Below are 27,754 nucleotides of genomic sequence, written 5' to 3'. Positions count from 1 at the left end.
GAAGATGGTCCACACATCAAAGATCTTGGCACATCAACAGGTTGGAGCTCATGGCGATTTTTCTGGCTCTAAAATCGTTTCTGCCTTTGCTCCAAGGAGAGTCAGTGCTAATACAGACAGACAACACAACCTGTATGCACTATGTCAACAAACAGGGCGGAACAAAATCCCCAAGTCTCTCCAGGCTAGCTCAAAGAATTTGGGACTGGTCTCTCAGTCATCAGATCTTGCTTACGGCAGTCCACCTGCCAGGAGTATCCAATGTCCTAGCGGATTCCCTGAGCAGGTCCTCCTCGTCGACCCACGAGTGGGAGTTACACCAACCCACTCTAGAGAGGATATTCCAACTATGGGGCCGTCCGCAACTCGATCTCTTTGCCACGCCGGAGAACCGGAAATGCCGAAATTACGCAAGCTGGCATCCCCACAAGCAATCACAAGGGAATGCCCTTTTGATAAACTGGTGCAATCTATTTGCGTACGCCTTTCCTCCAATACCCCTCATACCTCGGGTTCTTTGGAAGATGAGGAGACAGCCTTGCCACCTGATCCTAATAGCCCCGCGCTGGCCACGGCAAGCGTGGTTCTCAGAACTGCTCCTCCTGTCCCAATGCCAGCCAATCCTCCTGCAACATCGGACGGATCTGCTTACAATGAGCGAAGGGAGAATTTGTCATCCAAATCCCTCCTCACTGAGCTTATCAGCATGGAACCTGAACACCATGAGTTCGCCCACCTAGACATCCCCCAGGATTGTAGGGATATTTTGGCCCAGGCAAGAGCACCTTCTACAATCAGGACGTACAAGTTTAAATGGAAACGATTCTGCCATTGGTGTGCTGCTAACGGAGTTCATCCGATACATTCCACGGCAGAGCAATTGCTACCATTCTTCTTGCACCTAGCCAGTTCTGGACTGTCGCATGCAACCCTAAGGGTTTTTCTAGCAGCCATTTCCCGTTTCCGGCAAGATGGATCAAGTTCCCTTTGTTCCTCAAGAATAATCCGCCAATTCTTTAAGGGCCTATTCCGGAAATTTCCGCCAGTTCGGCGTCCTCCTCCGTTGTGGCACCTCAACGTTGTGTTGGCACAATTGATGAGACCTCCGTTTGAGCCCATTCACAAGGCCGACCTAAAATATCTCACTTGGAAAGTAGCTCTACTTCTGGCACTAACGTCTTCTCGTCGTGTCAGTGACATCCATGCTTTTACCATCAAACCTCCGTTCCTGCAGTTCAAACCGGATGCTGCAGTGTTACGCACCAATCCATCATTTCTACCCAAGGTGCCTACTGACTTTCACATTAATGAGCCAGTAATATTAAAGACCTTTTTTGCCAATCCTCAGACACCTGCAGAACAAAGATTACATTCTTTGGACGTCAAGCGGTGTCTTAAGTTCTACATCAGTAAGACAGCTTCTTTCAGGAAATCCGATCAACTTTTTATAGCATATGGACGCTGTCATAAAGGACGTCAGGTTACTAAACCAACGATTGCACGCTGGATCTCGGCAGCTATTGTCTTTTGTCACCAAAGGGCAAATAAGCCTCTGCAGTCTCCAGTGAGGGCACACTCCACTAGGGCAGTATCATCATCTACTGCCTTATTTGCTGGAGTATCTTTGCAACACATCTGCAGAGCAGCTACGTGGTCGACCAGACACACGTTTACTAAGCACTACTGCTTGGCAACTTTAAGCGAGGAGGATGCTGCAGTGGGACAGGCAGTGCTGCGCAATCTTTTTAAGTAAGGTGAGCCTCTTCCTCCCGCCTCCATATTTCCATATATGTATTTTATGCATTTACAATGTTACAGTTGTTCAATACTGTTTTTATGCATAAGAAGATTGATAATCTATATATGTTGAATCTATTTTGGCTTGGAAACAATGGTGATTGTTACTGCTAGCTATTCTATATTCAAGCATGTGAATCTATGAAAGACACCCTAATACTGGAGAAGAACAATTGTTACTTACCTGTAAACAGGTGGTTCTCCAGTATTGGTGTCTTTCATAGATTCACATGCGACCCTCCCTCCTCCCTTCAGAGGCTCTCTTCTCCTCATGCACTTTACAGTCTCTCTTGTGCTACGAAAATCTGAGGTGAGAAGCTCTGAGGAGAAGGTTCTAGAGAGGGGCTGACGCCTGATTGGCTGGAGTTCGGACTTACATAATGACAGAGATAGACTACAAAGGTCTTTTGTCTCTCTCCATTGTATTCCTATGGAGTTTTCTCTTATAGGTACACTATGTGTGTTTTACACCTACATGCGCTAATTATATGATTACTTATGTATATATTTTATTATATATATATATATATATTGCTATTTTATTTACCGTGGGACTCCCACTCCGACGACGGGGAATATTCAAGCATGTGAATCTATGAAAGACACCAATACTGGAGAACCACCTGTTTACAGGTAAGTAACAATTGTTCTTCTCCTGAGAATCCTTCACATAGTGCACCTTCCATCCTCTGAGTGACCACTTCTAAAAGGGAGACGCTTTTGCAACCACTCAGTGTCATTAGGTGAAAATGTCTGAAAAGACGCCCAATAATCATAAACACAAAGGCCTACAGCAATGTCGATTTCAGTCAGATCCAGTATTCAAGGCAGTGCTTGCAATGTGCGATGAAATGCATCCGGAGAATTTCAGAACATGTTCATCTGAATTTAACAAACTTACCTGAGGTGCCAGGATGCAGTCATTAAGAGGCAACAGTAGTTTGGAAAAGAATATGTCAGGACTGTAAACATGGTGTCCCAGTGGTATGGGGTCAAATTGGTCCTTCTTATCGCCACTGTGACATTGGGTCCTTTTGTCCACTGTATAGCAGCATTTACTAAAGGCCTCTGGGAACTCCAGGTGGTAATATTGCACCCGGTAAATACAAATCCCATGGATCGTGATATTACTCGTCCGTGCGGCTTTCAGGGGGTTCATGTTTTTGCGCCATTGTGAGTTCTGCACGCTGCAGTGGTGTTTTTTTCCACAGTTTCACCCCATTCTGAGATGCGAAAAATCGAAATGATGCAGTTACCCCTGCATATATTCTAACAGGTTTTTATGTGGCAAAAAATTTGCAAGGAAAACCTGCTAGTGTGGTCATAACTACACATTTTGTTCCTTAATGGGCCTTGGAAGAAGGTCCCTTTTTTTTTTTTTACTGAGTTTTATATATTGCGAACTTGATCCGAAGGTATGGGGTATCAGAGCGCTTTACACAAGCACCAGTTGCGTTTCCATGAGGACGACACCTTCATTTTTGTTAGGCATGGGGAGATTAAGTGATTTGCCCAGATTCACAGGATGTTGCGCGTCCTTGCCGAGACTCGAACCCGGTTCCCCAGATTTGAGGTTGACCGCCGTAGCCGTTAGGCCAACTCCTCTCCCCTAAATGTTTTAAGAAGAAAGACTACATTTACCAGTGCTTATCACCTCTTTCGAATTCTATTTTTATATGTGTTGACTAAGGCTTCTTATCCCTGGTGTCAGACATCTTCCGTAGGGTAATGGAATACACGGGAAGAAACTTTTTTCTGTTTTGGTGGCTGCAGCTTCCCATGCGCGGCCATAATCGAGGCTTTAGAAGTCAATAACTACTACTCGACTTGTTAGTCAAGTGACTTGATATAGTTATTAAACCCACAACGGATCTTCTCAAGGTCTCCACTCAACTAGTTTTTCCTTGAGGAATAAACCAATTTAATTTGTCAAAATTACTTCATACATAATTTTTACCATATAATGAAATAGTACTGTAGCGGAGTCCGTCAGTGTGAGGGTGTCTGGAACATGACGGACTGTGTTCCAGCCCAGTCGACTGACTGTGCCTAGCACTCCTAATCTGTAAGCCATTGGCCTGACATGTGACTGAATCAGAACCAGCTGACCCTTATCCAGCCCTGCTGACCTTCCATGGGAGATCCTGGCCAAGCTGCTCATTGTCATGGGTGACACGCCAGTGCTTAATTTGTGCCATGGCACGGCCTCCCCACTTAGTTGTAAACACGGACTTGTATTTATTAGAATCTACCACATGGTGGCGCTGTTTGCGTATTTTTAAGTAGAGCTCTTTAGTACAGCTATTTAATATGCCTTAATAATTGACAAAACTAAGACATAAACGTAAAGCTCAAGGTGATAATCAAGTGGTGCCGGCTGCAGTGGATTTACGTGAAATGCCCTTGGCCCTGGCACTTCATTTCTTTATAAATTAAGCTCTGGTCACATTTGCAGCTAGTCCTAGCATTTTCCCAGCAGCACTTTGCTGTTAGAGATTTTTGGTTTTGCTTCTTTCCATTATAAGCATGGGCTTCGGCTCTGAAGTCTGTGCACGTGAAACATGACAAATGTCTCTTATTATGTTAAAAGTTACTTCTCTCCTCCTATTGGAGTGTTATTTATCCTAGGTGATTACCTAATCTTAGAATTTTAAGATATTGGATAAGGTGGTCTCACCCACGTAATGTTGCATGCTTCATCATAGGTCACCTTATGTCAACCTGGTAAGATGGTACTACCAGGGCGGACAGACCTCACATTTGTTAAGGGAGTTCTTACAACGTTCTAATCTTCTGGATAATTATTTGGGGGACCAGTTATAATCTAACAATAACTTAAGGTATACCAAAAGGATTACCTTTATTAGGTGATACCTTCGGCATGAATAAAAATACTATAGGGTATAATTAGTGGATACTATTGGGTACAATATTCCTCGCATCTCTCTGGTTTGCCACCATATGTCTGCCTCTTTTTAGCCAGTCGCTGGTCTTGGGCATTCTTCAGGGTTCTAGAAGGATCCCTCACATACACTGCGTGTAATCAGGCAAGGTCCTACCTTCCCTTGTCAGTGTATTTATAGCATAACACCCTATTTGTATTATCCCTCCATTTTTTGATCTTAGAAGGGGTGGAGACTCCTGTAGTCACACATCTGTCAAGAAGATGCTACCATAGTTCACCTATCCAACCCCTGTCCTCAAAGCAAAACCAAAGGTGATGATGGACGGAGTGTTGAACATTGCAAGCACTCACCCCCAGTCAACTGATCTGGGTTTAATCCATCATCATTCTTTAGCTCACTCCGCCACCCCAGTTCAGACATGGCCTTATACAAATCAGTCTGACCCTGTGCCTCATGGGAACAGTCCAGCCCGAACTGCCAAGCCATGTCTTCCCTGGACCGGAAACAAGCATCCTGGGACCGGTTTCGGGTTCATAACCCTCATCAGCCAGGCTATTTTGAATCCAGTGGCAGAGTGAGCAAGGAGCCCACATCTGGGTATAACCTGCCAACTTAGGGCGAACAAAGAAAAACCAAAAGGGATGATGGACGGAGTGTTGAACATTGCAAGCACTCACCCCCAGTCAACTAAGTCCTCAAGCACTTCGACTGACAACCTAGGGTGCGGTGGAAGTTGTAATCGCAAGTTACTTTCATTGAACAGATTGGATTGGCACGCCTTGATTTACAAAAAACACTAAGCATGCTGGGATATCGGGGCATATACCTACGGTTGCCCAACTCACTCCATTGCAACATACACATTGTTTCCTGTCCTGAGCGCTTTTGCTAACTATCTCATTTAATCAAATTGGTAAATTATTATACACTGTAACCACTCCTCCCAGAACGAATGCAGTGGTCAAATGAAAGCCCAAGACTAGAAATCTTGCAGCTTAATCAACTGTCCCCAGAACATATAATGGAAAACCGAAATACAAGACTTACCATGCTTAGTTTCACAGGCTGGAAAACCGGGACTGACTTAACCGTGACATTAAGGGCTTGGGACAAATGCAGGCATTTGTCACTCTGTTTTTTTCTCTTTCTTAGATTAGAACCCCTGTTCGCACCTTTTTTGCAATTCTTAAGTCTGATAGGTTAGGTGGTCAGCTATGCTGTTCCATTGCCATTTTCTGTTCCCATTTATAACATGACTTTGGAACTTTTTGTGGAAAGCTAATATACAAAACACCAAAAATGTGACCCATTACCTCAATGGCTCTTTAAACCTCACACAGTATCAATTAAAGAGTAAGTAAAACTACATGTGTTAAAATATAATTGTGTTTATTAAGTTAGAGTACAAAAATACATATGCTGAAAAATATAAATTGGAATACTGTTAGCATTGCAATTGCTCAGTGCGCGTACCATTTTTCTTGACCGATAATGGCCTTTTAACAAGCAGTGTTTTCGTTCTCAGCAAGGTCTGGCCCTGCCCAAACGGAAATATTGACATATTTCTTTTTTCCCAGGTTTTTATTGCATTTCTGGAGAGATAAATGTTTTCTATGTTTAAAGGTTTTGTTTTCTTTATTAAACTAATCAACACACAGTGATGCAGAATGTTGTTGATTTGAAATATTATTGTAAATTAAATAGCATATTGTTTCCAGTGAGCATTACCAAAATGCACTTTTTGGTAACATGTTCTTGCATTGACTTTCATTAACTTGCTGTGCATGGGCTTAATGTCTTTTTTAACAGGAGGTTACTTTTCATAGATGTGCAGTGGGAAACATGGCTGAGGGCTGGGCATGGGGATGCAGCTGTGGCCCTCTAGAATATTACAAAATCATTTCTGAAAAATGGAGTGCTACTATCACTACAAACGTTTGCCCCTATAAAGTGAAAAAAAAAACAATTTCTTTCAGATCAATTAATTATTTTGTGAACAAACATAAAATGGAAATATCACTATTAGCTTTGCAGAATCAATTTCATTTAACTTTTGTGTGCAGTCTGTATATAGTTGTAAGTTGTACGGTAATGAATAAGGTGAATACCCAATGTTCAAGGATCAGAACATAGAGAAACCATATAGAAAAGCGATCAGCACGTTAACAAATAACAAGAAGGTTTGGCTTCCAAATAGTTGTGTATTACTTGGTCGGATTGGTAAACTCTACCATAGTCCAACAAAGCACTGACTTAAGCAGCCCAAAGGATAAGATTTGACCCATGACGTTTCGATTCACTCTGTAATAGATCCCGGGATCTTCATCTGGGCAAGGTGCTTATGACTGTTGTGAAAATATTCAAAATATCAGTGTGAACATAACAATGCTATTGTGATACAAAGTCAAAAAATGAGTGTATGTATATAGAACCCAGAGGAAGAAAGCTGCTCTTTTCTTGGCCATAATGCTACTGTCCCAACACCAATTTGGGAGCATGAAGTGCAGCCGCCCCTTTCTGATTAGCATAGGTTGATTAGTGACCCGGGACAGTCATACTGCCAGGTTATCCCGTCTTTATTAGAGAAGGTTGTACCACTGTTTCCTGTACTGTGCCTGATCGGTTTGTCCCAGGGAAGCTTGTACCACTGTTACCTGTTGCCATGTCCGCTCTAATTGTGTGCGAAGAAAGCTTTTACTACTACTACTACTTTTCTTTCATGTTTGCTCCATTTGAAAGTGACGGAAGCCTGTACTGCCACTGCCTGTGCTTTGCAGGTTCTTTGTGTCTGAAGGAATCTTGCACCACGGCCTATGTGTTATATATCCAGTGTGTGTCTGTGGGTTGCTTGTACGGGTAGTGCTTACTCCTCCTAGTATGTTTATTCTAGGGAAGATTATTAACAAGCTAAGCCATCTGTGGATTTCGAACAGCTGGGGATTTATGTGTCCCTGAATAACAATCAGGAGTGATTTAGAAGAATAAAAAAAGATAGCTTTTGAGTATCCCAAAAGGAGTCCCTAACTGAACTTTTAGGCTGGTTAGAAAAGGTCCTACAAGACAGAGTGCTAATGCAAGTCTAGGCCATAAAAGTCCTCACCGAAGGCTATTGTAGAGAGCCTTCCATTCTGCTCCTGTATACAGCTCGCTAACAGGTCTCGGCAGCAACATTAGAGTTCCTCAGGAAGGCCTGGAACCAAGGAGATAAACCGAGGGCAGCTGAGCACAGGAGATGAAACAAGACTGAGAATCTCGTGTGGTCCAATGGCAGGCCTGAGTAGTTTCTTCAGTTGTGTTTTCTTCTCTTCATTCTGAGACTTGTAGTCTTTGACTCATTTTGGGAAAATTATAAGCAAGTTGAATCTCTTAAAAAAGAGTGCCGTTCATTGTAGAAATGTAAAACAGTGCCTCGGGTGAGGTCATATCCTGGCACCAAGCTTTATGAGCTCTCTGTGGTGTTTCCACTCACTGCGAATCAGAGGTGGCATATAAATGCCTAAATAATGTCAGCTGCATAAAAGTAGAGATGAATTCTGGTTTCAGCTCACTTCCTGTTAAAATGTTCTTCTTTGCCATGATACCATACAGGTTGATGTCCCAAAAATGCTATTAAGAACTGGAAAATACTGAGGACTCACCCAACATCTAGAGTGTTCACCACTGATTTGTGGGTTTGTTTCTGTTCTGCTACTTGATAGCCCAACAGTTTAGTTGACTGTACATGTAATTGACTGTGGTCAGTAAGTTCATTTTGTATATACTTTTTAATCCACCACAATGCTCCTGAGCTTATCTGCAGCCGCATTCTTCTGCGATCATGTTGGGGTATGGTCTGAAGAGCAGGCCATCCTCGGTCAGCGTCCCAACATTCAGCTTGCCATACTTCTCCGGCACGCAACACGGGTTACGTCCCAGTGCTGCGCCGCTGTCCCGCATTTTAATAAGCAAAATGACGTGGTTGTTGGTCTCGCTCAGCGTGTGCTGTGGGAGCACGCACGGGCCCTCGCAGTTGTAGGCGACATACTTGGTAGGAAGGATAATGTTGGTGTGCTCATGCTCGAATCGCAGTTTCATGGTGAGCTCCTGGAGCCGGCAGAAGGCCTTGCTGCCAGCGCTGCGGTTCTGTCGCGACAGCGTGGTCCTCTTCTTCCAGTACGCTCTCACGGTCTGCATGGCCTTCAGCATTAGCAGCGAGTGCAGTTTCTTATGGCCGTGGCTGCCTTCTTTGTGCATCATGCCTCGTGGTCCTGATAAGCTACTTAAGTCGAAGGAACCGTAGCAGTGGTCCAGAAGGTGTTTGAGAAGCCTGGCATTGTCCCTGATGACTGGGAGTTTCGCCAACTCTTCCAGGACAGCGTGAAACTTCTCCATCAACTTCTCCAGAAGTTTCCCCTCCAGCTTTCCCTGTACAAAGTGGCGCTCTAGCAGGGTCTGACTTCCTTTCGGGAACAGGAACACCAGAGGCTCCTCCGATTCCACCAGCCACTCAATGGCGGCCTTCTCCGAGACATTGAATGGGTTGGACGGGAAGATCTCCAAAGTCTGGTTGTCGGAGTCTATAGGAAGCACCAATGTCTCGGTCTGCTCTTTGAAACTGCTTAGCACCTTCCCAACAAACTTCGCAAGGATCTCCAGGAAGGCATCAGTGTGTTCCAAAGGGGGGTACTCGACGTGATCAGGAGTTCTCACAGCTTCTGTTTTGATTCCTGGCGTCTGCCTGCAGAGAACAGAATTAGTATTAGTTAAAATCAATTGTTACACTGTGTCACTGGAAAAATATCCTTATATGATACATGGAAGCCTGCAGTCCCTAAACTTGTCTGTAATTATATTACAGTCTTGTTATAACATCAATATATGCCTGTAATAAGAAAATAATGTGGCTGCTAAACTGTAATAAGTTATAAAAGTTATGTTGTGACATCACCATGCCTCTGCCAGAGCCAGCAAATACTTATTATATATGAAATAAAGTTCCCCCAACTGTATATTATAAGATTGCAAGTCACTTCATAGTTCGCTGACCTCATAAAGGCACTCAGCGTGTGGCATTGCACCTCTATATTGTGACTTATTAATTAGCTTGTTATTTACAGTAAGGGGTATTTATAGAATGTGTGAGAGAGACTATGTTCTCTATAATGTTTTGGCTTCATGTTCTTAATACCTGATGACATGAGAACATGCTTGTAGTAAGAAAATGATGCACCTTGGAAATTAGAGAACAGAGCCACTCGGTCAAAATCATATTACATAAATGAGTTGTTTGTTCTATGGGTTTGTTAAAAGAAACATTGAGGGTGCAGTGGTAGGGACAAGCCATAGACAAACGTGGCGGTGTTTCCCATGTAGGTATTATTGATAAGAGTTCATCTTGAGGGATTGTGGCTGGAGTGAGCCATCGAAGTAACGGGGAATGACAAATCTGGGTGAGAACGTACCCAGGCTTCGGGTAATGGTACAGAACGACTACTTCCATGGATATGCTGGTGCACATGATAAATGCAGCTAGGCATTTACAGAACTTATCCTGAAGCACGCCTGGAAAGATGTGGTTGTTGCAGGTTTCCATGCAGAGCCTGAAAAAGGTTTACAAGCTGCAGAAAGATGTACACTTCCCCATGCAACGTTGTAGACATCTGGGTGCAAATTCAAACCTCAGTCCTTCAAGCTACTACTAAGAAATGAGCTGTGACATGGGGCTGGCCTGCCTCTCACCTCCCTTCTGCATCCAAAAAATGGAAGCAACCAAACCACTCTGGAATTAAATGAATGCATTTGCATCCATTTTAGAGGTTCTAGCTGGACCAGCACAGTGTTTGTGCTACACCTTTTACGTCCAGGTTTCCCTGTAGTATCCATTTTGGGAGGTGGTGGTGCTGGGGGAAAAATCAATCTGCATAGATTCATTGGAGAGAAATCTGGAAGACTTATACCCTAATACAGAGACCTTTAATTTGAGCTTTTTCCTGATAAAGCACCAGTGTAGCTGGATAAGGCCTTGGGGAATGTGGTCTTAGGTGTTTGACCAGATAGTGAGTTAGAATATCAGTGTCGCCACGGTACTCCGTATGCATGGTTGTCTGAAAACTCAACTCACCTGAGCTCAGGATCAGACACAACATCGAGGTCCTCTCCATCATTCTGAGTCCAAGAAATTGATGGAGGTCTGTTCTCCTTCCCCGCTGATTTCTTCTTGACCAATAGAAACAAGGCCGGGGTCATCCTCGTGAAGCATTTGTCATCTGTACCAAACAACCACTTCTGTAGCTCTTCATCCAAGGCCACCGCTGGGAAAACAGAGACACACAGCTCCTCAGAGATTGATCATCTAGACAGCGTGTAACACACATGACACCTGTGTCATTTACAAGGCTTTACTTTACCTTTCTCGTCATGCCACAACTGGAGCGTGAGGGTGAATCGGAGCTTTCCCTCCATGAAACTCCAGTCCGTGCTCTCGACGCTGAGCACCAGGTAGCGAGTTCCCTCAGAAAGACAGACGGCCTGTGAACAGACAATACATTATTTGAAATTGTTCTTCCGTGTCTCCTCCAAGGTCTAGTAGCCCTTGGTGTACCTCTGCACTCAGTGGCCCTTCCAAGCCTCCTTCCCTATCAAGGCATCTATTCGAGGCACATACAGCCTGCCCTAGAAAGCACGACAGGCGTACCATACCAACAGCGACACTCTAAAAAGGCTTTACCCCTAATTACGTACTAACTGGGTCCCAGTGGTTGAAGCTAAAAAAACGGCTTTGAGCACTCATTCTGCAACAAAAGTTCAAACAATACTGAGTCTGGACGTCAGCCCTGGCAAGGTTTTATTTTCTTCAATAGATCTACATAGGTCCAACAAGTGTTTCAGCGTTAGTACTATGTGCCGTTGAATTCTTCACAATAAACAACACAGTGCCAATACTGATCTCTCCTTTTACCTTCTTATAAGCACGTCACAAAGAAACAAAACAAAGGGACCACTAGACTTTTTTCTTCTCAGTTAATGAATCTATCAATATTTATTACAACCACAAAATCAATTAATGGACTGTTCAAAAATCATCGTAATCCTTTACATATCAAATAGCTCCCATACTTCACTAATGAACAACTCTCACATACTAACAATCATACTTTCAACACATTACCTAATTAAATTCCCACTCAATGTTCGAACGTGCTCACATTCATTCCAGCAGCCACACGACCAATCATTCATACACACTCTCAACAATACTAAAAAACATTTTTTATACATCACAATAGTTTAAGGAAACGATATTTTAAAGCAAACGACCTAAGGTGAATAAATTTCACAATGACTATCAAAAATCCCAAATGATTCCAACATATAAAAAAACTCAATAGGTCCAAAATCCAACAGGTCGACACGTTTCGAACACCACAATCCAATTATTGGTGTTCTCCTCAGGACCAACAAAGCTTAGCTTTTTTTAATTAATAGATCAGCCGATTTATTCATCTGCAGGACAAATAGCGCATTACTCATGGCAAAACAATGCGCATTTTCTTTGGAAGCCAGAGACAAGGGACGAAAACTGCTTGCTCACACAGTGTAGCAACCAAGAAAGGACGACTTTTCACAAGCCTTTGTTTGTTTTGGTACACAGACAGAAGGAGTTGATGAACATTTACTTAATACACTCAAGAAACACACACAGGTCGTTGGAGAAGTCAAAATAGAAGACACTTTTCATAGGTTTTTGCCTTCAGTAAGACCCTATAGCAGCATTTTTTAACCCATGGTCCCTGGACCCTTGAGGGCCCGCCACACCTACTCGTGTGGTCCAGAACTGCTTAGAAAATTGATATTAACAGATTAATAAAGATTATGCAAATGAAGCAAAATTGAAAAATGAAAATGTTTAAATCTTCTGTCAAAGTGAAGGAATTTAAAATTGGAGGCTTACAATTAAATTGGTGCCCTCAAAATGATTCATGGGAGCAGTCCAAGAAATTTAGACAGAATATACTATGGATGATAGGTGGCCCTAATTGAAATTAGAGAGGCTATGTCCTTTCCATTAAAAATGTATTTTATATTTGTTTGTGAATAAAATTAAAATAGGTCGTTTTGTGTTGATTTGATGAACACTTGTTTCTGTGTTTTTGTGTATTGTTTTGAGGTTCAAATCATCTAAATTGTTTAGGCCGTGGTCCTTGACTTCAAGTGATTACCCAGTGGGGGTCCCTGGATTTCAGTAATGATTAAGTGGGGATCCACAGAAGTAAAAAGGTTAGGAACCCATAGCCTTGTGATAGATGCAGCCCTTGCATCTTTCAGGTAGTTTTACACTCTTCATTTCACAGTTGAATATTGTCCAATTTTCTATGAGGTAATCTTCCATTGAAACAGTTTAAGTTTCCCTAAGATACTGACATCATGATGTTTTCCTGCCATTAAAGCTCCTCTGAGGAAATCTATCTTGTGAGGTGATGCTGACTTTTAATGCTGTAAATCAGTTCAAATGGTAAAATACCCAGATATCTCTTCCAGCAAAAACATTTTCCAAGCACAACTAGACTGGCTGTCTATTAAAGACGATCCTCGCGAAGGAAGCCATTTTGATGGATGAATTTCCAGGGTCTCAGGAAGAGAACTCAAGGTTTCAGGTGTCAGGAGGAATTTGGGATCGACATCTGGATCTGTAAGGATGGAAGATTTTGGATGGAGTCCGGGAAAGGGGGAATGAGACCAGGATTCGGAAATCAGAACAGGATTTGGGACGGAGAGCAGGATTCCTGAAAAAAATCAACATTCGGAAAAGCGACTAGGGTTTGGCAAGAAAGATCCAACAAGAGAGAAGGATTCGAGAAGAAGTGTAGTTTTTCAATAAGACAGGAGGATTGGACATACCTGCTTCTGGTGATGTCCTCCTCCAGCAGCCGCAAATGTGATCCTGGGCTTTTTCTGGAGATTTCCTTTCTCCTCGGGGTAGAACACCAGCAGGGCAGATAGGGGCTCCTCCAAAGGGAAGTGTTCCTCTTCCAACATAACCTGGAACAGCAGCCTGGTTTTTAAGCCCCATTTCACTGTGGGAGAGAGAAGAAATGGCTAAAATATGGCATGGAGCACCAATGTCCATACCTTCAAGTCATCTCCATCTGTAGCTGCCTTTTAGAGACATCCCACCCTAACAGGACTCTTCTAACCTACATAGAGGCCTGTCAACCTCTGTTAATCCCATGAGACTTTTAGAACTATGGACTGGCGTGGTGACCAAGCAAGTAGTCAAGAGTTTGCCCATCGCCCAGAATACAGAAAAAACTCACTCAATGCACCTAGAGGCTTTGAGGTACGGCTTCCTTTTGCCGCAAGGTTTCCTAACATCACAGTGCTCATGAACGTAACGGATAAAAATCACGACCGTCATGGATACTGACAAGACAACCACTGACCACCCTGGGATCCAGTGAAAATACCCCACTGCCCATGTGAGAGACTTAGCCGATGAAAGATACTGTAAGGAACTTTGAGGCACCCATCAAGAAGGATTCTAAATGATGCTCTTAAGAAAAGAAATGACTGTACAAGCGGTATGGTGCAGTACTGCCCTATAGAAAGGCATACCTCACCAAAACCTAGACCGAACGTTCGGGTATTCTCATTCGAGAAAAAAGTTAACTTTTTACCTTCAGTCAGCGATCCGTCCCCGAAAGCCAACAACCTTTCAACATCGACTGCCGCTTGAAGATGTCCAACATTCACTGACACATTTGGCTCTTCAGAGTGTGCGCAGGAGCTATGTGTGAGGGGAATCACTTGCAGGCTTTTTAAATACTAAGTGTGACATTTCATTGGATGGGCTGTAGAAGGTAATCTTGTCCTATAGGAATTCATTGAGCTCCGATGTCCACAGAATAGTGATGTTGGACGGAAGAACCAATCAAATGTTGTTTTTTAAGTGTGACAATTTATGCCATAGAGCCACTACTTTCTCTTGAAGTTAGACGAAGCAATGTTATTAAAATTAGGTTCCTGTACTTTTATAAAAACAAAGTCATTATTTGTCAGTGAAGAACATTTATTTTCAATAGGATCTGGCGAATGTGTATTGCATTATTTTTTAAAGAAGCTTTCTATTTTGTACATAAATTTTTCACTTGTTAATCCATAATTTATTCAACCCTGTTGCAAAGTTTGGCCGTCCATAGCCACATAACTGCAGTTGCCCTGGCAGGGGTGGCTCCTTCGCTAAGACGGAGGAGTATCGCCCCCACTGAGCTGTTTGAAAAGGAAAAAAGAATTGTATTAACTCATTGTTATTATCATTTTTTTCCCCGTGTCCGCTCAGCTGGGCGGGGGCAGTCAGAGCTGGGCTCTCACAGAGTAACTGGAGGAGGAGTGGTTTGCGCTCTCTTAAGTCCGTATGACGGTTTGGCTGGCCGTCTCGAGCCGACCAAACCGCCATGCGTACTTTGCATGTTCACCACCAGGCTGCATTACAGCCTGGGCAGAGAACATGTCCAGGGTCCCTGCCCCCGTCTGAGCGCCGAACCACGGTGCTCAGACCAATCATGGCTTTGGGGAGCCTGGAAGCCTGGGTGTTTCCTGTTCCTGCTTCCTGCCCCTGCTTCCTGCCCTGGAGTCCTAGAAGGGGGCCACGGGCAAAGAGGACCGAGACGCGGCGGCAGCACACAGGTAAGTGATTGTTTAATATTTTTTTCATCCCCCCGCCATGTGACCCTTCCCCCACTGCCGTTAAATAGCAGCCACCACTGTGCCCTGGGTATGGACGACTTAAATGACAAGTTGTTGCTGTATTTAAGGCCATCTCTACCAGCAACTAAAATGGTTAAAAGCAGCGCTTAATTTGTGCCGGTGGTTTCCGGTGCTCTGCACCACCACTTAATTGTCAGCACCTGCTCTAGTTACAGTCCATCACATAGTGGTGCTGTTTTTTAAAATTTGATGTGAGCACAACAACTGTGTTTATTGAGTAAATATACATTGAAAATAAACAAAATAATAGCCTCTCATGCTATTACTATAGCCTTGTGAGGCCTGAAATAGTCTGAATTTGTAGGAGTGCGCTGGTTAGGTGTTATTTTGGTACTGTCGTTGGCAGCCCTGGCAGGGTAAGGGTGCTGCAGGTTGCAGTGGCCTTCCAAGAAGGGCCCTGGCACTTCATTTTTTTACAAATTAAACACTGGTTATAAGTAATGTCTCAAGATACAAAGGTAAACCAGCACTGTATACTACTGAGTAGCAGAAATCATGAGGAACCTAAGAGAAATGGGCTGACGCAATCCTGCAGCCACACCTAACACTGGTCTGTTGGGTAAGCAGATAAATAACACCTGTCAGGATAACTGGGGTCTAATGGGTAAGGATATAACCTACACCTATCAATTGTCTAATGGGTAAGTATATAAATTAGACCTATCAGTAGTCTATTTTATAAGCAGATAAATTACGCCTCTCCGTGATCTAAAGAGTAAGTAGTTAAATTACACATAGCAGTGGTCTACTTTGTAAACAGATAAATTACACCGGTCAGTCTACTGATGGATAAGTAGAAAATCTAAATGTATAATTTGTCTAATGGGCAAGTATATAAATTACACCTCAGTGGACTACTTTGTAAACCGATAAACTACACCTGCTAGTTGACTAATGGGTAAGGAGAGAAATTACACCTATCTGTAGTTGTATGGTTAAGCAGATAATTTACACCTAGCAGTGATATTTCCTAAGCAGACATATTACGCCTACCAGTGGTATAATGGGTAAGTAGATAATCTACACCAGGCTTCTCCAACGAGTAGCTCATGAGCTAGTGGTGGCTCTCCTGCTACCCGCAAGTAGCTCTCCTGTGTCCAGTCCAGCCAACTAAATTGGAAGCTTTCGTCTGGCGAAATATATGGGTACCAAATTTGAAAAGCATATATTCGAGACAAAAATGTGTGTATTTTCAGAACTGATAAATGATGTTTGAATTTCCAAAATATATTTAAAGCCGATATTTGAGTGATAAATCATGCAGCATTGGGGAGATTTATTACTAATGTTATTACTTTGTTGCCATGGACATTTAAACTATGGCTCTTGTATATTATCCCGGAGCTATACATATCAGTGCTCTAATAGGTAAACATATAGCGTGCACCTATCAGTGGTGTATGGGTAAGGATATAATCGACACAGAACAGTGGTGTAATGGGTGGATAGATAATCTACAGCCATCTGTGATGTAATGGGTGGATAGATTATCTACACCTGTCAGTGGTGTAATGGGTGGATAGATAATCTACACCTTTCAGTGGTGTAATGGGTGGATAGATAATCTACAGCAATCTGTAGTGTAATGGGTGAATAGATAATCTACACCCATCTGTGGTGTAATGGGTGGATAGATTACACCTGTCAGTGGTGTAATGGGTGGATAGATAATCTACAGCCATCTGTAGTGTAATAGGTGGATAGATAATCTACACCCATCTGTGGTGTTATGGGCGTGTAGATAATCTGCACCTATCAGTGGTGTAATGGGTGGATAGATTATCTACACCTGTCAGTGGTGTAATGGGTGGATATATAATCTGCACCTATCAGTGGTGTAATGGATGGATATGATAATCTACACCTACCAGTGGTGTAATGGGTGGAAAAGATTATCTACACCGGTCAGTTGTGTAATGGGTGGATAGATATTCTATACCTTTCAGTGGTGTAATGGGCGGGTAGATAATCTGCACCTATCAATAGTGTAATGGGTGAATAATTAGATTATCTCCACCTGTCAGTGGTGTAATGGGTGGACAGATAATCTACATCTACCAGTGGTGTAATGGGTGGAGAGATAATCTACACCTACCAGTGGTGTGGTGTAATGGGTGGATGGATAATCTGCACCTATCAGTGGTGTAAAGGGTGGATAGATAATCTGCATTTAGCAGTAGTGTAATGAGTGGAAAGATTATCTACACCTGTCAGTGGTGTAATGGGTGGATAGATAATCTACACCTTTCAGTGGTGTAATGGGCGGGTAGATAATCTGCACCTATCAGTGGTGTAATGGGTGGATAGTTAGATTATCTACACCTGTCAGTAGTGTAATGGGGGGATAGATAACACCTACCAGTGGTGTAATGGGTGGATACATAACCTGCACCTATCAGTGGTGTAATGGGTGGATAGATAATCTGCACCTATTAGTGGTGTAATGGGTGGCTAGATTATCTACACCTTTCAGTGGTGTAATGGGTGGATAGATACTCTACACAGAACAGTGGTGTAATGGGTGGATAGATAATCTACCCCTTTATGTGGTGTAATGGGTGGATAGATAATCTACACCCAACTGTGGTGAAATGGGTGGATACATAATCTACACCTACCAGTGGTCTATGGCTGGATAGATAATCTGCACCTATCAGTTGTGTAATGGGTGGATAGATAATCTGCACCTATCAGTGGTGTAATGGGTGGATAGTTCATCTACACCGGTCAGTGGTGTAATGGGTGGATAAATAATCTACACACATCTGTGGTGTAATGGGTGGATAGATAATCTACACCTGTCAGTGGTGTAATGGATGGATAGCTAATCTACACCTGTCAGTGGTGTAATGGGTGGATAGATAATCTACACCCATCAGTGGTGTAATGGGTGGATAGATTATCTACACCTATCAGTGGTACAATGGGTGGATAGATAATCTACACCTACCAGTGGTGTAATGGATGGATAGATTATCTACACATTGTCAGTGGTGTTATGGGTGGATAGATAATCTGCACTTACCAGTGGTGTAATGGGTGGATAGATAATCTATACCTTTCAGTGGTGTAATGGGCGGGTAGATAATCTGCACCTATCAGTGGTGTAATGGGTGGATAATTAGATTATCTACACCTGTCAGTGGTGTAATGGGTGGACAGATAATCTACATCTACCAGTGGTGTAATGGGTGGAGAGATAATCTACACCTACCAGTGGTGTAATGGGTGGATAGATAATCTGCACCTATCAGTGGTGTAATGGGTGGATAGATAATCTGCACCTTTCAGTGGTGTAAAGGGTGGATAGATAATTTGCACCTTTCTGTAGTGTAATGGGTGGATAGATAATTTGCACCTACCAGTGGTGTAAAGCGAGGATAGATTATCTACCCTCATCTGTGGTGTAATGGGTGGATAGATAAGGTGCACCTACCAGTGGTGTAAATGGTGTATAGATTATTTACACCCATCTGTGGTGTAATGGGTGGATAGATAATTTGCACCTACCAGTGGTGTAAAGGATGGATAGATTATATACACCCATCTGTGGTGTAATGGGTGGACAGATAATCTACATCTACCAGTGGTGTAATGGGTGGAGAGATAATCTACACCTACCAGTGGTGTAATGGGTGGATAGATAATCTGCACCTATCAGTGGTGTAATGGGTGGATAGATTATCTGCACCTTTCAGTGGTGTAAAGGGTGGATAGATAATTTGCACCTACCAGTGGTGAAATGGATGGATAGATAATCTACACCTTTCAGTGGTGTAGTAGGTGGATAGATAATCTGCACCTTTCTGTAGTGTAATGGGTGGATAGATAATTTGCACCTACCAGTGGTGTAAAGCGAGGATAGATTATCTACACCCATCTGTGGTGTAATGGGTGGATAGATAATTTGCACCTACCAGTGGTGTAAAGGGTGGATAGATTATCTACACCCATCTGTGGTGTAATGGGTGGATAGATAATTTGCACCTATCAGTGGTGTAAAGGGTGGATAGATGATCTACACCGATTAGTGGTGTAATGGGTGAATAGATAATCTACAACTACCAGTGGTGTAATGGGTGGATAGATAATCTACAACTACCAGTGGTGTAATGGGTGGGTAGGTAATCTGCAACTGTCAGTGGTCTATGGACAGATGGCTAATCTTAGAGGTTGGAAAACTGGATTCTAATCCCAGCTATTACCACCAGCAATTTCACTAGTACCGCTGTCCACACTACCACACATTTTTTTATCACAGCTACTACCACCATCAGCGCCAGTGCGACCACCTTCACCATCACACTACTATCGCTATTACCATTGTGTGTAGGAAAGGGTTGTGTGTCATTTTTTTTTGCTGAATATTCATGCAGCATATTCGTCTTGTATAGCGCCTACTGTGAACTGGGTTGCCTCTAGGAGTCTGTGTGAGTTCTGGTCGTGGGTGGGCATCTATAATAGGCCACGATTCAGGCCTGTGGAGTTGATGCTGAAGGTAGCAAAGGTTTTTCATGGTGCCTATCCGTGGATCATACAGATGTTCAGGACGCATGCTCATCCAATCCTTGGACGCTCTGCAGAGCGCACAGAGCTGTAATCACGTGTGTCAGTTGCAATTGTGATTCCATGTGAAAATGTGTGAAGGAGGTACACAGCTGTCGAAACAATGATAGGGCGAAAAAAAGAAAAAGTAGTGCATACAGGTGCTGAAGAGGAAAAGGATGAGGTGTGAGATAAGCATATGAATAATTTCCGAAATATGTGCACCATAAATTGTGTCCGTGTTGAACAGAGTGCAGGACTTTAGATTAAAGTGGTGTGAAGGAATGCACCGGGGTGGTCGAGACATTCTGCCTCTTCCACAGACCTTTGCAATGTTTAATTCACAGTCTCTTATTTCAGAATGTAAACGTTTTCATTTCTACTTCTTCACAACAAAATCATTGTGGTTAATCATGTATCTGATACTGCTAATCAGTGTTGTCAAAGCCAATAGGGACGCTTGTGAGGTGCCTGTCATGGTGTGATTTGTCCGGATGCAATAAAAGCAAGTTCACAGAGAGGCAGCATGTTTTAAGCCACAACCTTAATTCCATAGCCCACGCCTCTTGGAAAGGCCTCCTATTTACGCATCTTAGGCCACGCCCATTTTTGAGACCTCCCTACTTTTTTCATCCTCCTTAAAGCTCTGGTGTTAGCTGCCATTGTTGCCCTGCCGCGCAAATATTAGCCTTGCAGGAGTGACTGACAGCACCGGCAAGTGTTCGAAATAAATAGTTTTTTTCTTTGCTAAATAGAAATACAAACTGGGTTCCAGACTGTTTTCCGTCGGTTTTAAAGCGAAGAAAATAGACATCCAACCTTTCTCCTTTCCATCCTGTCATCCATTCATTCTTTCATCCAGCACCCAGTGTTACCATTCTATCCTTACACTCACACATCCATCATCCGTACATCCATCCACCTATACATTCATCCCTTGCCTTACTCATCCATCAATAAAGCCTTTCATCCATCAGTTCATCCTTCTTGGCATGTATCTTTCCGCTCAGCTTTCCGTTTACTCTGCCATCCTTTCACACGTACATGCACGTATCCATTCAACCATCCATTCACCTGTCCGATCACTCCTCCTTTCACCATTCCTTCTCCGATGCCCCTGATCCATGTGTGCGCAGCTCAGCCAGAGCTAGTTTTACCTCCTATTCGGAGACTTGAAGTGCTGAATGGGAGACAGGGGGACTACAAGTCCCAGAATCCAAAGACAGCCACGTCTGAGCTACTAGCCAAGGTGCCTGAGAAACATGTGAGTCCATATGCAAATGTGATTATTATATATCACTGACATAAGGGCGTTCTTTTTCACTACTTATATTATTTGTTTTTTGCAGTTTGACATATACTTTGTAAAACGGTGTTATGACATTTTCTTGCAACTAAATAAAATAGACTACAGTTCCCAGAATGCTTCCAGCTAGGGACGGTATAACTTCGGTCTAGAGGGGTTGGGTACGTGTCACATTTCTAGGCTATCTGCATACGTTTAATATATGTATAAAACAAGTGTCTCTCCTTTACAGGCAGTGGTTACCAGGCACGTGTCAGCCTCCACCCCATGCCACACCAACTAGGAGCTATTGAATGTCATTCATGTCCTAGAATGCCGAGATTTAGCGACGAGCAGGCTATTGATTTGCATTCTGGGAAGTGTAGTCTTTACAAGTCCCAGCATGCAAAGCAATTAATATTTTCTGGTTGATCTAATAACACATGGACACTGTAACCTTGAGCGCGCTGCACTGCAGACCTGGCTTGGATAGGAAGACAACTGACCGGTGCTTCCCCGCCGGCTAGCAAAGGGTCGGGACCAAGTTGGTTTTAGTGCAGCAAGTGTGGTGGCGCCATGGCCCACGGGTCTGTGGAGACCATAAATACACCTTAATGTTAGCTTTCTGATACTATCGAAACAGGGTAGAGGGGACTCAATGCGCCCTTACTTACGTCACTAGGGCGAGTAGTCCACCATGGTTGCTCATCCTAGGTGCATGCTGGTTTTTGTTGTTTTCTTTTCCCGCTCAATCAGGCGCAGCAATGATTTTTTGGAACATGCCTGTAGCTTCCGGTTACCAGCGACCTTTGGTCACTCACAAACTCCAAAACGCTCCCCCTGGGCCACTGGTCCTACAAGCAGACACTGCCCCTTGGCGTGGCTGCTACCGGTCCACTAATGAGCCGCGTGTCTGGACATAGGCACGAGGCACTATATAAAGGCCATCATAGTGCAACACAATACTGTGAAAGTTCCAGAAAGCCAAAGTAATAACTGAGATGGACAGGCGACTAGTCCCCGGAAGGGGGGCGCAATGTCAGTGAGGCATAATCTTTCCATTCCTGGACTTTGCTTTAACATATCATTATTATCAGGTGTGTTGGGCAAAATTGCTCAAGTAACATTAACCAAGACTACAACTCCCAGAATGCACCAATATGTAAAAGCAAAGTACAGGAACGGAAAGGTTCTGTCCCTGTTGCGTGAAGCCACCTGGGCACCGGGCACCCTCGTGCTGTGGCCACGTGCACACCCTGCTCGTAAAAGAGCATTACCCTTTCTCCTGGTCGAACCCAAACTTTCACATGCACGTTAGGGCTGCCCTATAGGAGTCTGTCTTGTTTAGACAGGCTTCATTTACATTTTAATCCGCCTATAAACAATGTTTGCCTCAATGTCATATAGTTCAGTCAGTTAATGTACGTGCTGCACTGGTGTGAGAGAAGAAGGGAAGCTCAAGAAAGAAAGAACTAAATTCAAACATTATGGGAAAAAAGAAAAAACAAAAAGCAAAGCAAATGCTTGCCTGGTTCCTTTTGAAGGCGGATAAAAGGAGTACCGTTGTGTTTATTAAAAAAAAGTTATCATTACCATGGTGCCGTCGGGTAATTAATTCAGTGTGTGGTGTGTAATTTTAACATGGTAATAATAATAATGTATCAATAAAGTAGGTGCAATAAACTAATGACCAACTGAGAATCCAAACAAGCTGCTCCGGAAAAGGGAATAAAAAAATGTCCAAGTGTGCATATAAACCAGACACCAGAAGAAGATTTCAGTGAATGAAAGGGCGTTTTAGTCAAGTAAAACAAACTTAAGCCAGAGAGCAGATCGCACCTGCACGGGAAATAAACAAAGACAGAACACGTGTACTCTGATTAGAAAAAGATTAGGACCTAACATTTTCTCTAGCTGCAGTGCTCAAGTGTATTTATTACGTTTCACGGCCCTTAATACGGGAAATGTAGCTAGTTTGCAAGTGCTCTGAATTTTCCCAAGAGGAAAAATACCGGAGCAGTCAAATGGCGCGTCAGAGATCACACAATGCGATCAGCCGGGATTCGAATAATTTTCTTGGTCCGAAAGTGCCAATATAGACAGAAGATTGCGAGCCCTTGTGCACGAATTCAGTATTACGGTAGAGCGGATTACTAATGCTGCTGGTTCGACTACTATGACTGTTATGCATAAGAAGACATGCTTAACGGTATAGTGTTTGTGGCAGTGTGCTGCAGTTTCATGGCGCTCTAATGGCAAATAAGTCTTAGACCAAATATATTGCCTGTCTTGTGAGGGCCAAAGAGAGGATACAACTGTGGCCACATTGCAATGGAAAAGTTATAAAAGTATTTATTTCTACTTGATTAACAGAGGTCAGTGTTGTTTAAAACTGTAAATGACTTTCAAAAGGAGCTAAATTGGAACCCAGTTCAAAGACGCTACTGGAAAGTCCACGAGGAACCGGTGATTGGATACACAGCGATGGAGTAAGCCGGTCGCCAGCAGGCCACACAGTTTATGAAGCAGGCGGACTTAATCTTAATTTGTTTCCCAAAAAAGCCCTTTTGATTAATACTTCCATAGGTTCCCCCCCCCCCCCACCGCACATTCATACATGCAGTTTATGCTCAGTTCCAAAATCCTTACTAAAACAGTTCAATATCTTCGAGTTTCACATAACATGAATGGTTTAAAAGAAAATGAGTAACACACAATTGTTCCATTTGATTCTCATCCTAACGACTAGTCTCAGGAAGTCAGGTTTCCCTCGTACACAGTCGGATATCCGCCCTCCACCGGAAGGCCCAGATGACCAGGATTTCCTCATAAAATACATTAACCTAGAGTGAGTGTGAATGAATCTCTTTTCCCCACTCAGAGGTCACCGTGAACCTGTGGCGTGGACCATGCCCTCCTGGACCCACACAGGACACAGCTGGCAGGAATGCTCACCTGGGTCAGATTTCCAGCCCACTCTGCCCAATTTACTGCAAGTTACCAGTTCAGCTCAATCCTCACTAAAGGCCTCGAAGTAGTAGCTAATTACTTCTTTTAAATTCAGAACATTTATGCTAATTTTACCCCCAGGTTAGTAGACTGGCTTCGTTTTAGCGTACTCTGATATCTGGATTAAAAAATGTCCACGCGCTCTCCAGGAAGCGTGCTGACCAGCCCTTACCTTCGTCCAGATGTAGCACGATGAGGCGGTGATCTCTGGGCTCAGCCAGGTGTGTCGCCAGGCGTGTCAGCAGCGGAAGGGTCGCTGGGAGGCCGCCATGCGTGCACAGGCCAAAAACACCTGGGCCATCTTCTCCCCAGCGAGTCCTCCTCAGGTCCTCAACAAAGGCGCTCTCGTAGCCGCTGAGCACCCCAGACACTTCCAGTAGCCCCCCAACCCCAGCATCCTTCAGCCTCAGTTTCACTGTGCAGACTGACCCTGCCACCCCGCTCGAACTCTTCTGCTGTTGGTCAGTCGCCGCCCATGGTCTTGGTGAGTCCTCGCCACCTTGTGGAATCCGGATGTGTTGACTTGGTCTGAAGGATTCGTCCAGTACGGCAACTGCAGATTGCTGGCCATTAGTGGAGTGACCAAGTCCTCGAATTACTCTGCTCTTCCTGAAGGCCCCACCTGGTCCCTCAGCTGCCAAGGGTCGGTCTTTTGAGGGTGGGTCAAGGCTTTGAGTGACTGGACTCTTCAGGAAGGCCTCACCTGGTACCTCAGCTGCCAAGGGTCGGTCCTTTGAGGGTGGGTCAAGACTTTGAGTGACTGGACTCTTCAGGAAGGCCTCAGCTGGCAAGGGTTGGTCCTTTGAGGGTGGGTCAAGGCTTTGAGTGACTGGACTCTTCAGGAAGGCCTCAGCTGGCAAGGGTTGGTCCTTTGAGGGTGGGTCAAGACTTTGAGTGACTGGACTCTTCAGGAAGGCCTCAGCTGGCAAGGGTAGGTCTTTTGAGGGTGGGTCAAGGCTTTGAGTGAATTGGCTCTTCAGGAAGGCCTCAGCTGGCAAGGAGCCATCTTTTGAGGGTGGGTCAAGGCTTTGAGTGACTGGACTCTTCAGGAAGGCCTCAGCTGGCAAGGGTTGGTCCTTTGAGGGTGGGTCAAGACTTTGAGTGACTGGACTCTTCAGGAAGGCCTCAGCTGGCAAGGGTAGGTCTTTTGAGGGTGGGTCAAGGCTTTGAGTGAATTGGCTCTTCAGGAAGGCCTCAGCTGGCAAGGAGCCATCTTTTGAGGGTGGGTCAAGGCTTTGAGTGACTGGACTCTTCAGGAAGGCCTCAGCTGGCAAGGGTTGGTCCTTTGAGGGTGGGTCAAGACTTTGAGTGACTGGACTCTTCAGGAAGGCCTCAGCTGGCAAGGGTAGGTCTTTTGAGGGTGGGTCAAGGCTTTGAGTGAATTGGCTCTTCAGGAAGGCCTCAGCTGGCAAGGAGCCATCTTTTGAGGGTGGGTCAAGGCTTTGAGTGACTGGGCTCTTCAGGAAGGCCTCAGCTGCTGCGGGCTCGTCTCTTGAGGGTGGGTCAACGCTCCTAGGGTCGTGTCTCTTTTTTCTGACCTCCTCCAGCCCCTCCGACACCCACGACCTCCCATCCAAGTGTTGCTCGGATAGCTCAGTTCTAGGTGGTCCCCGTTTCTCCGAATCCTCTTCTTCATACCACCCTCTTAATCCTCTGTTTGGGGGGTCCCCTGCCGCACGCCCCATCTCCTGGCCGTGGCCCACATTTCGAGGCCAGGCCCCGGCCGGAAGCGGCACCAGCAGCAGGCTCACCAGCAGCAGACCCCTCATGCTGCCGTGTGCCGAGAAGCAGCCTGCCCGTGTGTCTTATACGGGCCAGGGATGCTCCCCGACAGGGCCTGTGCTTGTTTTCCTCCCTGCCAGGGGAGGAGAGGGCTGATATCTTTGAAATGCGGATAACCTTGAGCTGTGCAGGATGCAGCCCTCTGAGAGACTCTCCCAGGCGCTGGGAGGCCGCAGTGTCCCACTACAATGAGGCCTTGTGGTGCGTTTCCAGCCTGTAGCGCTGCGCGTCCGCAAGGCTGTCTTCCTGAAAGGGAGGGATGTCTGCCTTGGGAAGCCTCAGGTGCTCACTGGCTGAAGGGAGGCCCGGAGCCAAGAGTGCAGTGTGTGCAAGCTCACACACCGCCGCACAGCTCGTGCACGCCGAGACACCGAACATGGGTTGTATGTCACTACACAGCATACACCTACATCAAATCCCCTCCAGTGCAATTCACAAGTACTGTGGATACCACCAAATTCTGTAAGCGAATTACACGAACATTGGCGATGACCCTGAACCCTAAAACTCACATTTACCAGGGCCCCAATTCTAATCCGAGGCCTACACCTAAAACCTAAACTATAAATTAAAGCTAAGCCTAGGCCAAGCGTGCCACACTGCAGGATCAAATTATACCGCAACAACCTGAAAATTATGTGGCATAGTGCAGCACATTCTGTGACAGTATTTTTCACTATTTTTGTCTTTTTCACAAACATGAATACTTTCTGTGAAAAAGGCTTTGCCTCACAAGTACCTGCTTAACACTTTCACAAAAGACTGAAGGGTGACCAGTTAACCTTTCCACAGAGCCTGCCACTACGAACACCATTAGCGGCACTTTTTAAAAGTACATTTTCATTTGAGTAAAATCCATTTTGTCTTGATATCTGTAAATGATGCAGCAAATTCTGCATTGACAAGCGCGGTGAATACACAATTGTGCAGAAACTGCAGCATTCCCAGAATTGCACAATTTCTGTGCCTTTACAAGGCGCACTTCAAGCCGCGTATTTACCTTTTAGTCTTATGCTAACCCTAAGCTTACCCCTTACCCTAAACATAACACAGACTCTTACCTCAAATGGCTACCGTCATCCTAAACCTCACAAACTCCCTTGGTTTAATCACCACTGTTACACTTAACCTTGTGAGTAGGGACTATCGAGGAGGTAGTATTGTTAAACCTTAATTTTGGGTTGTGCTTGCAAGTGTGGTATGGCTTGGTGGGCACTTTATGATGATGTAAGGTGGTGTGAGGAGCAGGATGTGCAGAGGAGATGGCAGTGCCCAGCCAACAGTATATGGTTTTGGTGCCATGTTGAGCAGGATGAGGTCACAGAGCCTAATTTGTTTAAAAAAACAAAAAGTGCAGGTCCCACTACCACCGCCTAGCCTCTCTCTTTAGGACAAACTATTTTGATCCCTGCGTACTTCCACTTTTCTTTTTTCACAACCTATGCATGTTGCAAAAGATCTTTAAGTGGTTGCCACAGAACACCAGATGAACCATCACACAAGCACTCATCACCAGCAGGCTGGACTATGGCAACACTCCCTAGGCCAGACTCTCCAGATAACCCCTACACAGAGCCCAGACCATGTAGAATGCCACCGTAAGACACTTACGCAGCCTCCCACGCCACACCCACATCACCCCACACCTCAGGAAGCTTCACTGAGCCCCCATTCACAGGCGCAGCCA

The 27,754-nt window shown here is 44.4% G+C and overlaps 1 protein-coding gene across 1 annotated transcript; it reads right to left on the bottom strand.

The window, feature by feature from the left end:
- Window positions 1-2,759: 2,759 nt before the first annotated feature.
- On the bottom strand, window positions 2,760-26,054 carry AMH (anti-Mullerian hormone). The gene is made up of 5 exons (XM_085637001.1): window positions 24,458-26,054; window positions 13,581-13,756; window positions 11,090-11,210; window positions 10,804-10,993; window positions 2,760-9,420 (listed from the first exon to the last, which is right to left on the bottom strand). The coding sequence occupies exons 1-5, from the start codon at window positions 26,052-26,054 to the stop codon at window positions 8,493-8,495; spliced, it is 3,012 nt and encodes a 1,003-aa protein (XP_085493127.1). The 3' UTR covers window positions 2,760-8,492.
- Window positions 26,055-27,754: the final 1,700 nt, after the last annotated feature.

This window comes from Triturus cristatus, chromosome 12 (genome assembly GCF_964204655.1).
Source record: "Triturus cristatus chromosome 12, aTriCri1.1, whole genome shotgun sequence".
Classification (NCBI taxonomy): domain Eukaryota; kingdom Metazoa; phylum Chordata; class Amphibia; order Caudata; family Salamandridae; genus Triturus; species Triturus cristatus.
The sequence above is the reverse complement of the archived record's forward strand: the minus strand, read 5'-3'. Positions and strand labels throughout refer to the sequence as shown.